The sequence below is a fragment of the Amborella trichopoda genome, chromosome 8, assembly GCF_054954075.1.
Source record: "Amborella trichopoda isolate Santa Cruz 75 chromosome 8, AtrichopodaSantaCruz75HAP2 v2.0, whole genome shotgun sequence".
NCBI lineage: Eukaryota > Viridiplantae > Streptophyta > Magnoliopsida > Amborellales > Amborellaceae > Amborella > Amborella trichopoda.
Window position 1 is genome coordinate 24,678,014 of NC_142343.1, and position 12,329 is coordinate 24,690,342.

General features: G+C 37.0%; 1 protein-coding gene across 14 annotated transcripts in view; it reads right to left on the reverse strand.

Moving 5' to 3' along the window:
* Positions 1–10,018, reverse strand: part of SIZ1 (DNA-binding protein with MIZ/SP-RING zinc finger, PHD-finger and SAP domain-containing protein) — a 47,775-nt gene extending 37,757 nt beyond the window's left edge. For 4 of the 14 annotated variants that reach the window (XM_020663067.2, XM_088874394.1, XM_088874392.1 and 1 more), the window contains exons 1-4: positions 9,237–9,840; positions 2,880–3,038; positions 2,584–2,664; positions 1,094–1,136 (exon numbers count right to left, since the gene is read on the reverse strand). In XM_020663067.2, the coding sequence (XP_020518726.1) occupies positions 1,094–1,136; positions 2,584–2,664; positions 2,880–2,924 (169 nt within the window). In that variant the 5' untranslated portion in view covers positions 2,925–3,038; positions 9,237–9,840. Of the gene's footprint in view, positions 1–925; positions 944–1,093; positions 1,137–2,583; positions 2,665–2,879; positions 3,039–9,236; positions 9,853–9,881 lie in introns of those variants that run through there. The other 10 variants (XM_088874387.1, XM_088874385.1, XM_020663070.2 and 7 more) reach the window with 8 other exon arrangements.
* Positions 10,019–12,329: the final 2,311 nt, after the last annotated feature.

Genomic DNA, 12,329 nt, shown 5'->3' on the forward strand with positions numbered 1-12,329 from the left:
AAGCCAACATAAAACTCTAGTTAAAGACGCAGGCTCCAATACACATTTAATAATTATGAAACTGGTGTAAATGCAACGAGCAAAACATTGTAAGCATGGAGATGAACACGTTATAAACATGCACAGCTTACAAGCCGATCACAACAATGCCTCTAACAGTAATATTTAACACTCTTTCACCTTCACCACCGTCAGCTCTTTTCACATTCTCACACTGACCACAGGTACCTATTCATCTAAACAGCATCACACTTAGCCATTTCCCCCAAAATTTTGCCATTCAATCCGTACACTTTTCTTTAGCACACCAACATGATAAAACCAGGGAAGAATATGGGGAAACTCTTCTCACCATTACTCTCTCTCTCTCTCTCTCTCTCTCTCTCTCTCTCTCTCTCTCTCTCACAGACACACACACACACACGCATGCACAAAACACAAGAAAAAAGTACTCAGAAATATGGAATAAGTGTATCCAACAACTTCTTATGATCGGTTTCTAAAACAAGCTTATCTAATATCAAAATCTTCATAAATCATTCTCAGTAAACATACAGAACATCATGGAAGGCAAGATGTATCAAGAAAAATATACGAAAAATTATCTGCTCATCAATCAACAAGAAGAAAAAACAAGAGAGAGAGATTCGTAAAAGCGTGCAAGCAAGCAAATGCACATATGTGCATAAAAGCATATGCTCATCTATCTCAAAAATTAAATCATACTCTGGAATGGGACACAGCATCGGTTTGAAGCCTAGATGCCTCAACTACACTAGGTACGATTCTGTCATCTGTTGAAAAAAGAAAAGAAATAAAAAAGAAAAAACGTAGGACTTGACAAGACCTCCAGTAAATTCTGGATACTGTGGAGTTTCCAGAAACAAAAAAATACCTATCCATCCATACATATGTACATACATACATCATTAAACTCATTCATCTGTAGATACGTGATAGATCCATTCACGTGTGTGCAGTAATAATCCATTGTGACTTCAGCTTTTTCACGATAAAACAACAGATGCCAACCAAATAAAACTATAATATTGCAGTTCTCTTCATGGAATCAAAGGGGGGCACAAATCAACACCTTGCTCATCAGATAGCATTCCCAAAATTCTATCAACAAGCTCCTGCGCGGCATGCAAAGGCAGCAAAAATAAGAAAGAATCAGAGATTGATATTGCCCAAGGATTTTAAAGACAAGTAAAGAACAAACACCTAAGCAGATCGCAAAAAAAAAAAACCACAAAGAGATACAATTCTTCTTTTATTGTCATTATATACTCAGCAAACAAGTGACCACCATGAGCCAGCAAAGTCAAAAGAAATCGTAGATTGCAAAAGGGGAAAAAAAAATTCAAAATACATAAATGAACAAAGAGTTCCAATCCTATTGTCATGATACATTCTTTTCCAATATTCTTTTTATAAGAATTGAGATTGTCATGATATACTCAGCAAACGAGTGACCACCATGAGCCAGCAAAATCAAAAGAAGTCATAGATTGTAAAAGGGGAAAAAAAAATTCAAAATACATAAATGAACAAAGAGTTACAATCCTATTGTCATGATACATTCTTTTCCAATATTCTTTTTATAAGAATTGAGAAAGGGAGGAGTCATGGAAACAGCAACTGAAGCTAGCTGGTTATGAAACTGACAAGAAATTAAAAGACTCAGAAATTACTGAAGGAAATTACTATAATATCCTTAATCTTTAAACCAAGTTTCCACTTCTCTCTCCTTGACGTAGAAGAAGCTCTCTTCTATAAAGACTGAGAGTGAGAGAGAAGATCCACTGATTCAAAGGGTTTCGTCCAACTCGTTTTTTTATTAAGTTGCAGAGTGAAACTTAAAACTCAAGAAGACTCGAGAGAGAGAAAGAATGAGTGAAAAAGAGAGACTGTGTTTGAGAGAAGATCCTCAAGAAAAAGTGTGTGAAAGGGAGGAAGGAGAGATAGTGAGAGCGAAGTTTTAGAGATAGAGGTGAAAGATGAAAGTTTCAGAGAGTGAAATAAAGCTGCCAAGACCTAAAGCCGACTAAAAGGAAGATTTTATATTGAATATAAGTAAAAACTACTTCTCTTAGTGCTAAAGTTATATGGAGAAAAACAAAAACAACAAAAAGTCTATTGCAAATTACTTTTAGTACTCTCCCAAACAACAAATAAGTCTTTATGCTGAGTACTTTTATCGCACCAGTCAATTACTGGCGATAACAAAGGCATCCAAACAGGCCCAAAAATAATTAAGTTGTGGACACAAATAGACAAGGATAAATAAATCAAAGAAGAAAACCACAAAAGCTTTTTTTTTGGGTAAGTAAACTACAAATGAATTAGTTACAAAAAGGTCTCAAACATGTCATTGCAGATTTAAAAAGGAATTGAAGGACCCAGAATATGCAGCACTGCTTTACCCTTTATTTATGTTAACAAAGATATATTCCACTTGCCAATTGGTATCAAACATCATGCAAGAACTGTTCTACTAACAACATGAAAAGCTCCCAAACCATGCCAAAATAATCTATTTACGTCATGGTGACCTAAAATATGAGCTTTCAACATGCATACCTGTTTCTTGCCTTGCTTTGCAAGGCCCAGCTGAGTGAGAACATCTTTGAGCTCTTTTATACGGAAATAAGACAGTTTATCCTGAAACCAAAACAGAGTTATGGTCATGATACAAATTATGGAAGGGAAACTAAGAGCAAGGGATACTTCAAGAACAACTGCAAACCATACCAACCCCATCTCGCAGGGAAAAATAAATACATGATAAGGATTTCCAACGTAAAGTGTTTCTATGCATGGAAGGATCAAGGAAAATATACAATGTCCTATGAAATAATGTAATAGTTAACCAATACCATAAATAGGAAAAATAGTCCAATATCCAACAGCAGCAGCAGCATCACAGCCTTTTCCCAACTATTTGGGGTCAGCTACATGGGCCATACCCTTGATGAGGCTATAAGTCGCCATATCGTTTCTCACTGCTTCCAACCATGTCCTTTTGGGCCCACCCACTTCAAGGGTAAATGGAACAATATTGGATAGGAAATTCCATTTTGTTGAAATAAACTAAAGAACAAATTCTAGACATAAAACATCAAAGAGAACTCACACTAAGATTAGCTATCTAACTGAAATATTGAGATATGTTTGCTGTTAAGAACATCAAGATTCATACAAGTATGCATCTTAATATATATGACAAGCTAGAAACCATACCTATGACCTCTCTCAACTAAAGAGTAAAAACTTCAAGAGTCAGGGTGGAACATTGAGGTCTGAAAATATACTTCTTTTTTCAAGGATGAAAATATATCTCAGACCTTTGTATGATAATGGAGCCAAGGTTTCATCTAGCGTCAAAAAGGGATAAAGCATTTTGAAGCAATCCCATCTAAAACTCCGATAGATGTTGACAAAAAAACACACCATCAATGTTTACAATCAACAAACCCCATATAAGTTTGGATTTGCGTGTGCATTTTTTATGGATGAAATGGGGAAAACCCACTCCAAAGGTCTTAATCAAAACAACAAAACACAATGTTGGCGGATTTAAACCCGAGGATCATGCAAAAAAAATTTACAATCAACATCCTTTTGCAGCAGCATTGATTTGCGTCTACACAAACGGCAATTACATACACAAGTAAAATTATCAGAATTTGATTTACAAGCATGAAAAGCCTTTCCCCTTGCAAATAAAAAGAAAAACAAAAGACGCCCTGCCTTCAAGTTTCAAATTGGTTGGGGAGGAAAAGGAGTGTGGGGGAGGGGGGGGGCAGGGTGGGTGTTTGGGAGTGGGGAGGTTGGGTGGGACTAGAAGGACAAAGCAAAACAATAGTAAATCTAAACCAAGTGCTACTATTTGGTACTCAAGGATTAGATGCACAGAAATTTACAGTGTCCCCAGATATAGGTGGCGGTTATAGATGCACTGCATGAAAGCAAGCCCACAATGCCCTCAAATGCCAACATCCATTTAAACCCGCCTATCAACATCAGACTGTTGCAGTCTTGAAAACTCTTATTTGCATTGGATTGGCATAAGAAACACGATCCATAACCAATGTTAAACTTCTACCTTACTCTTCACAAAAAGAGTTTTATAATCATCACAAACAATGAGAATGCATTACCCAAGTTACACAGACACAAATGTGATCCTTTCTATTGCTTATCTTAATCCCCATATTTCAATTTGTTCAGGGCTTTAGGCAACAGTCTCCATGATTTCATTCAAATCCACACTTAAAAGCTGCATGGACTATTGGAACAAGAAGGGAAATTGCTGTAACAGATGCCACACAAGGCATTATGGCGTTGAAAATTACAAGACACGCTCCAGCCATCACCAGCCAATAAAATCTACATAGCAGTCTGATGCCCCCGGGCAACCGTGGTGGTTGAAAATGCAAGAAGCTCCGCCCCATCCGCACAAGCCTTGAAAAAGGACAGTATCCATCCACAAAATTGTAACCATCCACAAAATTGATGTCATGATCCAGACGAGAATATGGGAGTGGGATATCAAAAATTTAAATTTGTATAAAAATTAAAGATACCACTTTATTGAAAATAATGAATGGAAGACTTCAAAGGCCTTATATCTTTTATGGAAAAGACATAGGGACTTTGTAGATGCATCTTTATGGGAGAAAGTCAAAATAGGCCCACAAGTTCATGAATGCACAGCATCACAGGTGTAATTTTTAGTTAACAATACAGTTTGCCCCCAACAGTGAAAAGAGAAGAGATACATACAATAAGTAAACCCAAAACACCAAAAAAAAAACAAACTAAGAACTCCAAAAACAGAAGTCACCACCAAGAAGGCTAGAGAGCCCCATTCCTTCTCTTGCCATAAAACTAGAAAAGTTGGGAGACTTCTTACATGAACAAAAAATATCACAAATAAATGCATCACAAATGCGCACCTAACAACATTGAGGCTGTCCCCATTCAATTGTTAAAAAATGGTGTTTGAGGCCAATTAATCCATCACTAAGTACAAATTTTTGCTTGAGACTAGGATGAGCATCAAAAAAATAAGTACATGAAGTAAACTCATCAGGCAAAAATTCTGCTCAAAAAGAATTATCCGCACACCCATAGGACAAGAAGATACTTTCCATGCAGCAGCAACGAATAAACAAAAATAGATGGACCAATGTTTTGGACGTGAACTTCTGTCAATCTCAGCTCGAAAATGCATGTGGGGTCTACCATGAAATAGCAACAGGCACCATTGTCCAGTTAACTTTTGAGAGCACAATCTACTAGTCCATCAGCAAGCAAATTGTTCTGATACTAGCAGACTCCTTAGAGCTATCGCCCTTGAGATGATATCCTCCCTCAACCTCTTGCAAACCCTCTCCAAGCTAGAGTATCATGAAGATACACCTCCATCTCTCTTTGCTGAGACTGCAAAGAATAGGAAAAAGGCAAAGCCTCCAAATAGCCCAACACTCTAGCAGGAGGCTCTAGAAACAGAGATGGTGAAATAAGGAATCACATGGAACATATCAAACAGGTGAAGGGAAAAATTCCTGATATCACCGAAAGTATAACAGTAAATCCATGTATGACCACAGAGTTATCTTCCCACATAAGGCAAGCATTGGGAAAGTGAAGAACTGAAGACAACAATGTAGGGAGATGGCTCACAATGAAAACGTTGTATATAATCACCCAAACATAAAGCTCTTAAGGATCGCAGGATACTCAAAATCAAGATGGATGGGACCTGTTGTTAATATCATAAAGCACCAACTTAAAGAATAACTGGGGAAAAATCAAAAAGGCATTACATAACAAGACTAAAAGATCACATCAACTCCAATGATAAAGACGACTTACAACAAGAATTCACACAGGACCCCTACCTCACCATCCGTTCGAGACCTAATAAAACTAAGGCAACACACAACAACTCATCACCCTCATTCCGGAAAAGGCACCAAAAAGTAATTGCCAAGAATACAATACTCATGAAACAAGACTTCAGAGTCATGTTACCTTGACATAGCAAACTGCCCTAGATTTTGTGTGAAACACACATTGAGCTATGTTACCTAGCAGCTTTTATATGGCTTTCTTTCAGGAATTTCCCATATGGTGAACTAATGGGATGCCTAAGCCTCACCTCTTCTGAGAAGTTTGTATACTTTATATCTTAGTACTATATTGTGAACAGTTTCAAAAAAAAGTCGGAGACTAATATATCATGAAAGGCAGTGAGAATTTCATGATATAGGTAAAAGACTGGCTACACTAACATAATGTTGACTGATGGTTCTTGAGAACTCTCTAAAGAACATTTCCACACTCTTCACTGTGCAAAAATAACAACAATTACCCTTATCACACCTTTGCATAGAAGGCAGACCAGCTAAACATCCATCTACTAATAAAGATATAATAACTGCATACAGTCCATTGTTTAAAAAAAAAAAAAAAAAAGAGTGACACCATATGTTCATTAATAAAAAATTTACAAAAATCTCACAAGAAGTGAGTATGGGTATGCCACAAGTAGGGTGCTCTTAAAAAAAATACAAAAGTAACCACAAAGCTTCTGTTTATAAAACAAGTGAAGAAAGAAAAGAAGACATCAAGGGTGAGTAGAAGGGATAGTGAAGAGTGAGAAAAATGTTTTTGTTTATGGGGTCTCTTTTCTTTCTTTCTTTTTTTCTTTTTTTTTTTCGGGGGAGGGGGGGGGGGGGGGGGGGGGGCGGCATAGTTAGCAAGTTGGGGAACAATAAAATATTGCCAGACCAAAACATTGTTAATAAATTGGTTGTATTTCAAAAAGTCGGAGGAAAAACTTGGGTCAAAAATACGGATTGCCAAAAAATAAGGTAAGTTAGAGAATCGCGAATATTTTGGATTTGGTTCAAAAAAATGTAGTGAAAAAATCGGATATGTAAAGATGAGACAATATAGGATTATGATTTGCAAGTATTGTATAAATATATTAAATCCATTAAAAAATAATTTGATAGCCTTACTAGTGTCATTAGAGTAATATTTGACAATTTTTTGTTGAAACTTTCATTAAATCCAACGACAGTGCTTACTCTGTTTTCACAGTACAAAACATATTGTAGATTTATTGGGAGCATAAAATGAAACAACAACAATATTAAACACAAGAACTAATTAGCAAATAACAAGAACTGTGAACCAAGGTATAGTATTATTTTTCAAAAAAAAAGAAAAAAATGGACTCAATGTAGGATTGCAATTAATTAAAAGAAAACACAAAGAACAAAATATGAAAAATAGTGGTCCATCCAAAATGCTATGTTGTATACACCAATGAAATATAAAATATAAAAAATATGAAATTAATCAAACTTCTCTATGCAAAAAAAAAAGCAACCAAATGCTTAAGCAATTTCGAATCTTGCACTGAATTCCTAGATACCTAAATCTTTAGTATCAATGAATCTCTCTCTTGCTCTTTACAAGGATGTTATGGGTTTAAAGAAGAAGAAAAAAAGATTTTTCATTGGTTACTCTTCTTCTAATTCTACCTATTATTTTGAGATATACGATTGTTTTGATTACTTGTTTTGGGGAATATATTGCATGTATTTTTTCATGCACTTTTTTTAAGTGAACTCGTTGGTGAATTTTTTTTTTTTTGATAACTGTTACTCATTGGTGAAATTTTTGATGGAATCTTTGTTAAATCAAGATTCTTAATTTACTCCCACTGTTAATATACTTATCTTTAAATCAAAATTCAATAATATTAAGTAAATGAAGAAATAAAGTTATAGGGAAGAAGTGTATTTGAACAGTTTTTTAAAAAAAAGATAAAATACGAATTTATATCGGTTCCATTAAAAAAAACACAATTTTTTGAAGATATTTTGAAAAACTAAGGGGGGAAGGGGGGTTGCTTGGGGGTGGAGAGAAGGAATAAATAGGAGGGAGGAAGGGAGGGGGAGAGGGGAGTATGAGAGAGAGGTGGTGTTTCGAGGTGTGCAACCTACACAATGACAATCCCTCGTACATATATCCTGAAACATATTGAGAAGGGAGAGGCAAAGTGAGGGTAGAAGTGTAGGAAAAGGGGAAAAGAGTCAGAAAAGGTAGAAGGAAAACATAAAGGGAGGGGAGAGAAATCCTAGAGCAGGGTGATATCTACTGTAAAGAACATCCTACACGGATCTGTTTCTTTTTATCTTTTCCTAACTCCCTAACAGTCCATGCCAAAACCTTCATGATTGACCATTATTAGCAACCCTGGCCTTTTTGTCTGCACTCCCCTTCCAAAAACTTTCTGGAACAGTAGTGTAAGACATTCCAAGTATTAAAGGGCAACTTAGATGTTGATAATCAGAGCAATGTCAGAAAAATGAATATAACGTCAAAATTACCAATCATTCATGAAGGAATAGCCTAAATCCCTAAATCCACCACTGGTTTGGGGCTATCATACAGAAAAAAGGAGAAAGGCAGACCTCAGGACTATCTAGAACCACACAAAGCTGAACTAAGAGCATTCGTTTGGTGACAGGAACTACACCCCTTATGTTGATAATTTATAAATGGGGGATAGCTTTTCAATATCTTCCACAAGTCAAAAAAACATGTACTCATGAAATGATCAGCCATAAAATGGATGCCTCAAGCTCCACGACAGTGTGTGGTAATAAGTACACATTGCTTCAAGACATCTCATCAGAGAGAATAATTCAATGAAAAAACATCAAACAAGAATAAAAGGGGGGATGTGCTTATGAGAAGATACAAATCATGCAAAACCCCAGAGCCAAAAACCTATGAGGAAGAAAGAATTCTATATTCACTTTGACATCAAGTAAGAGGATTTTTTTCTTATTCTTTTTTGCTCCATTACAACAATATTCCACTAGCAACAAATGAGGTGATGCAAGATAATAGCATAAACTAAATCAAATTGAATTTTGGAAGAAAAGCATATTATTAGATATCTAAAATTACCAAACACCAATACACATCACAATATCATCCAAAAGACCAAAATGCCTGCTTCTAGCATGACCTCAGTATGCAAGGCACCAATTTGCAATTATTTTGAAGCAGGAAGTTGGTTTACAACTATTGGTCTTCCAACAGAGGATCCAAAGACTATTAACAAACCATAATTCACCAACAAACGACATGATGATAGCAAATAATTCAGAAGAATATAAAAAATTTCAGGATAGGAATCGAACCTTGGAGCGAGAAAGCAAGTCCATTGTTCTTCACGCAGAAGATGCACAACCCCTACTGTCGAATTCCTCAACGAATTGCAGGAGCATAATCCATACTTGGGATAGCAAGGAAAGGAAGAGAAGAGGTATTATACAAGCCCCAATCACAAAGGAGAAATAATTTCCCTAGGTGAACGCCCCAGCCCCGAGAAACCAATCAATCTAATTCGACAGAAGGGGAAATCAAATTAGAGACAACAGTGAACACGACTTCAAAAGCGGAAAACAGGGGCCTCTACAAACAAAATCACCAGAAGGAAAGAAAATATAAAGCAGCATCACGGATAGAACGGAAATGAAACGAAGAACAAGAACAATCCCATTTATTGAAACCCTGGAAATTGAAGATGGTGCGATCCATGAGGACCAGATCAAGAGAGAGACGGGGATAGCGCGCACCAGAGAGAGAAAGAGTTGGGTTTAGCAGAAGCAGCAGCTAATGGCTCGTCCTCAGCGTTGGCCCTCGCACCGCATCACAATGGACGAAGCCAAATTGTAAAACTAATCGATCCAGCCACTTACCTAGAAAGAGAAAAAAGAATGAGAGAGAAAGTGAGGCCCGCACAAACTGGGAAACTCTTAATCTCTCTCTACATATATACATACACGAATTAATTACGGTTTATTGTGATTTGGAGTCCGACAGTCAATCGATTCCCATTGTAGTTGCGGCGGCTACCAGGCATGACCAGCGTGAGAGAGAGAGAAAGGGCAGCAACAAAACCCCACTTCCCTTCCCCCTTGAGCATATGTGCTTTTTTTTAGGTTCACTTTTAGTCCGTAATAATTCATAAAACGAGATCGGAATAAGAGAGGACAGCATGAATTTTGTTCATGGCCGAGCAAAAAGTTAGAATTTAGTGTGATTTAATGTATGCTATGGCCTAACTAGTGGCTTTTCGCTCTTGAAAAACCACATTTATAATGCGGGCGCACCTAAAAATAATTTAAATGCCCTTCAAATCAGTTCGATTTACTTTGGAACTCTATAAGACCTCTAAATTCTACCTGACTGTTGGCCGTTCTAATTTGGGCAGCATAAATCTAATATTAGAATCACATTATATTTTAGGCATTTATGGGGCTCGGTGTACTTCTTTTTTCATGAATCTTGATGCATGGGGATGTTTTGGGAATTTTTCTGGCACTCGCACTTGAAATGTGAGTGTCAGTCTCAACCAAGTTTTTTGTGAAGTATCATTTCCCTTTAAAATTTCATGCAAAGCACCATTCAACTTAATAAATTGGTTTTTCGATAGTGTATTTCTTTTTTTTTTTCTTTTTCTAAGAGTTAGCTCAGTGGTAGGAGTCAAACTTAGGATCCAGTGTTTTAAATTTTGAACAACCAACCATTCAAGCCCAAACACGATTCCTTTGATTGTATGATTTATACTAGGTACATTTAGCTTTGGTATAAGGAGGTCCAATATCCCCCCATCCAACACATGTAAAATCCAAACTAAAACTATTTATCAGTAAGGGTTTAAAAACTTTGCAAGTCAGCTTAGGACTTGACCAAGTCAACTGTCTTAAGGACTCTAACAAGTGCAGTAGAAATACTACGAGATTAGCCCATGTTTGCCACTTCTATAAAGATCATTGCCATAGACTCGACTGAGACTTATGGACTCTTGCCCGAGTCTTAACTAGTGTAACTTGGCTTAGGGACCCTGGGAGTCTTGAGTTGAATCTAAGTTTCAAAATATTGAACTGGAAGTGGAAGAGAACAAGGTTTAAAAATACAATTATCTAAAGGATTAGAATAGGAAGCAGCTGGGGAATGATGACCAAGGGCATGAAAGTAAAAAAATTTGAGAATGAGACCATAATTCTAGACACAAGGTCCCCGGAACTATGATTCAATATAAATTGATTTAAGGTATTCAATATAAATTGATTTAAGGTAGCTGAGGTGTCACGACCCTACCCTCTGACCCCTACCGTACTTGTGGGAGGGCGACAGAGTGCAGGATCATGACTAGAAGTCGCGAACGTCACTCAGGTGGGAGCGACTCAACGTGTTAGAAATGCGGAATCAAAGCAAACCATGAAAGAAAAATAACAGGTCATACATCAAGCTCCACAAAAATAACATAATATACAACCATAAAGACCATTTTATACATACATTCAGTCTTCAAAAATCTTTACAAACACGTGCAAGGCACAATAAGGCCTGACAACAAAATTTCAACCTTTCATCAAAGCAACACTATGGCGTTGCCACCAAACAACTACTATCAAAAGGTTTCCTGTCACGACCCTGCCCCGACCCCCTTACCATTCGAGACGGAGGGCGACCGAATGCAGGTTCGTGATCCTAAAGTAGCGTTTGTCAATATGGTCGGGATGAACTCAACGCCATTATTTCGGGAATCAAAGGAAACCATGGAAAGATAAATGCATCAGTAATTATAAATGCAGGGGCAAATTATTAATTTAAAGCTCCATATATTAACAAAAGGGCTTTACATAACATTTTTCCAAAAAATTACATATGAGTCTAGGGCATCAGGGTCCAAGATTTACAATAGACAAAATCTAGGGCTAGTTTTCCCAACCACATACAAGATCTAGATCCTGCTTCTAAAAAGTCTGGCTTCACATCCTTCGAGAATCCCCATCGTTCCAACTCTTTGCATGTTGTTATCAGTCAGCAAGGAAGGGAAGGAGAAATGGGGTGAGCTACATAGCCCAGTAAGTAGGTCTAAGCGCTATGCATCAATAATGAGCCTACTCAAGAATCATAAACAATTTATTTAACTATACGGAATTTCAGTGCAGCAGTCATGAAAATTAGCGATCAGGTCAGTGCATCAATTATAAACATTCTATCCATATATCAGTTATCAGTCAATCGATTCAATCATCGGCATTCCCAATCACTATTCAATCATTACCCACTCACTCCCTAGTCCACTTACTCCCGCAGTAGAGGCCCTATCCATCGGGCTAAGCCAATCACATGGCTTAGGGCCTTTAGCATCTACTAGGAGAGAGGGCAATGACAAGTAAAGAAATCCACTTCGTAATGCCCTCATACTCACACACATG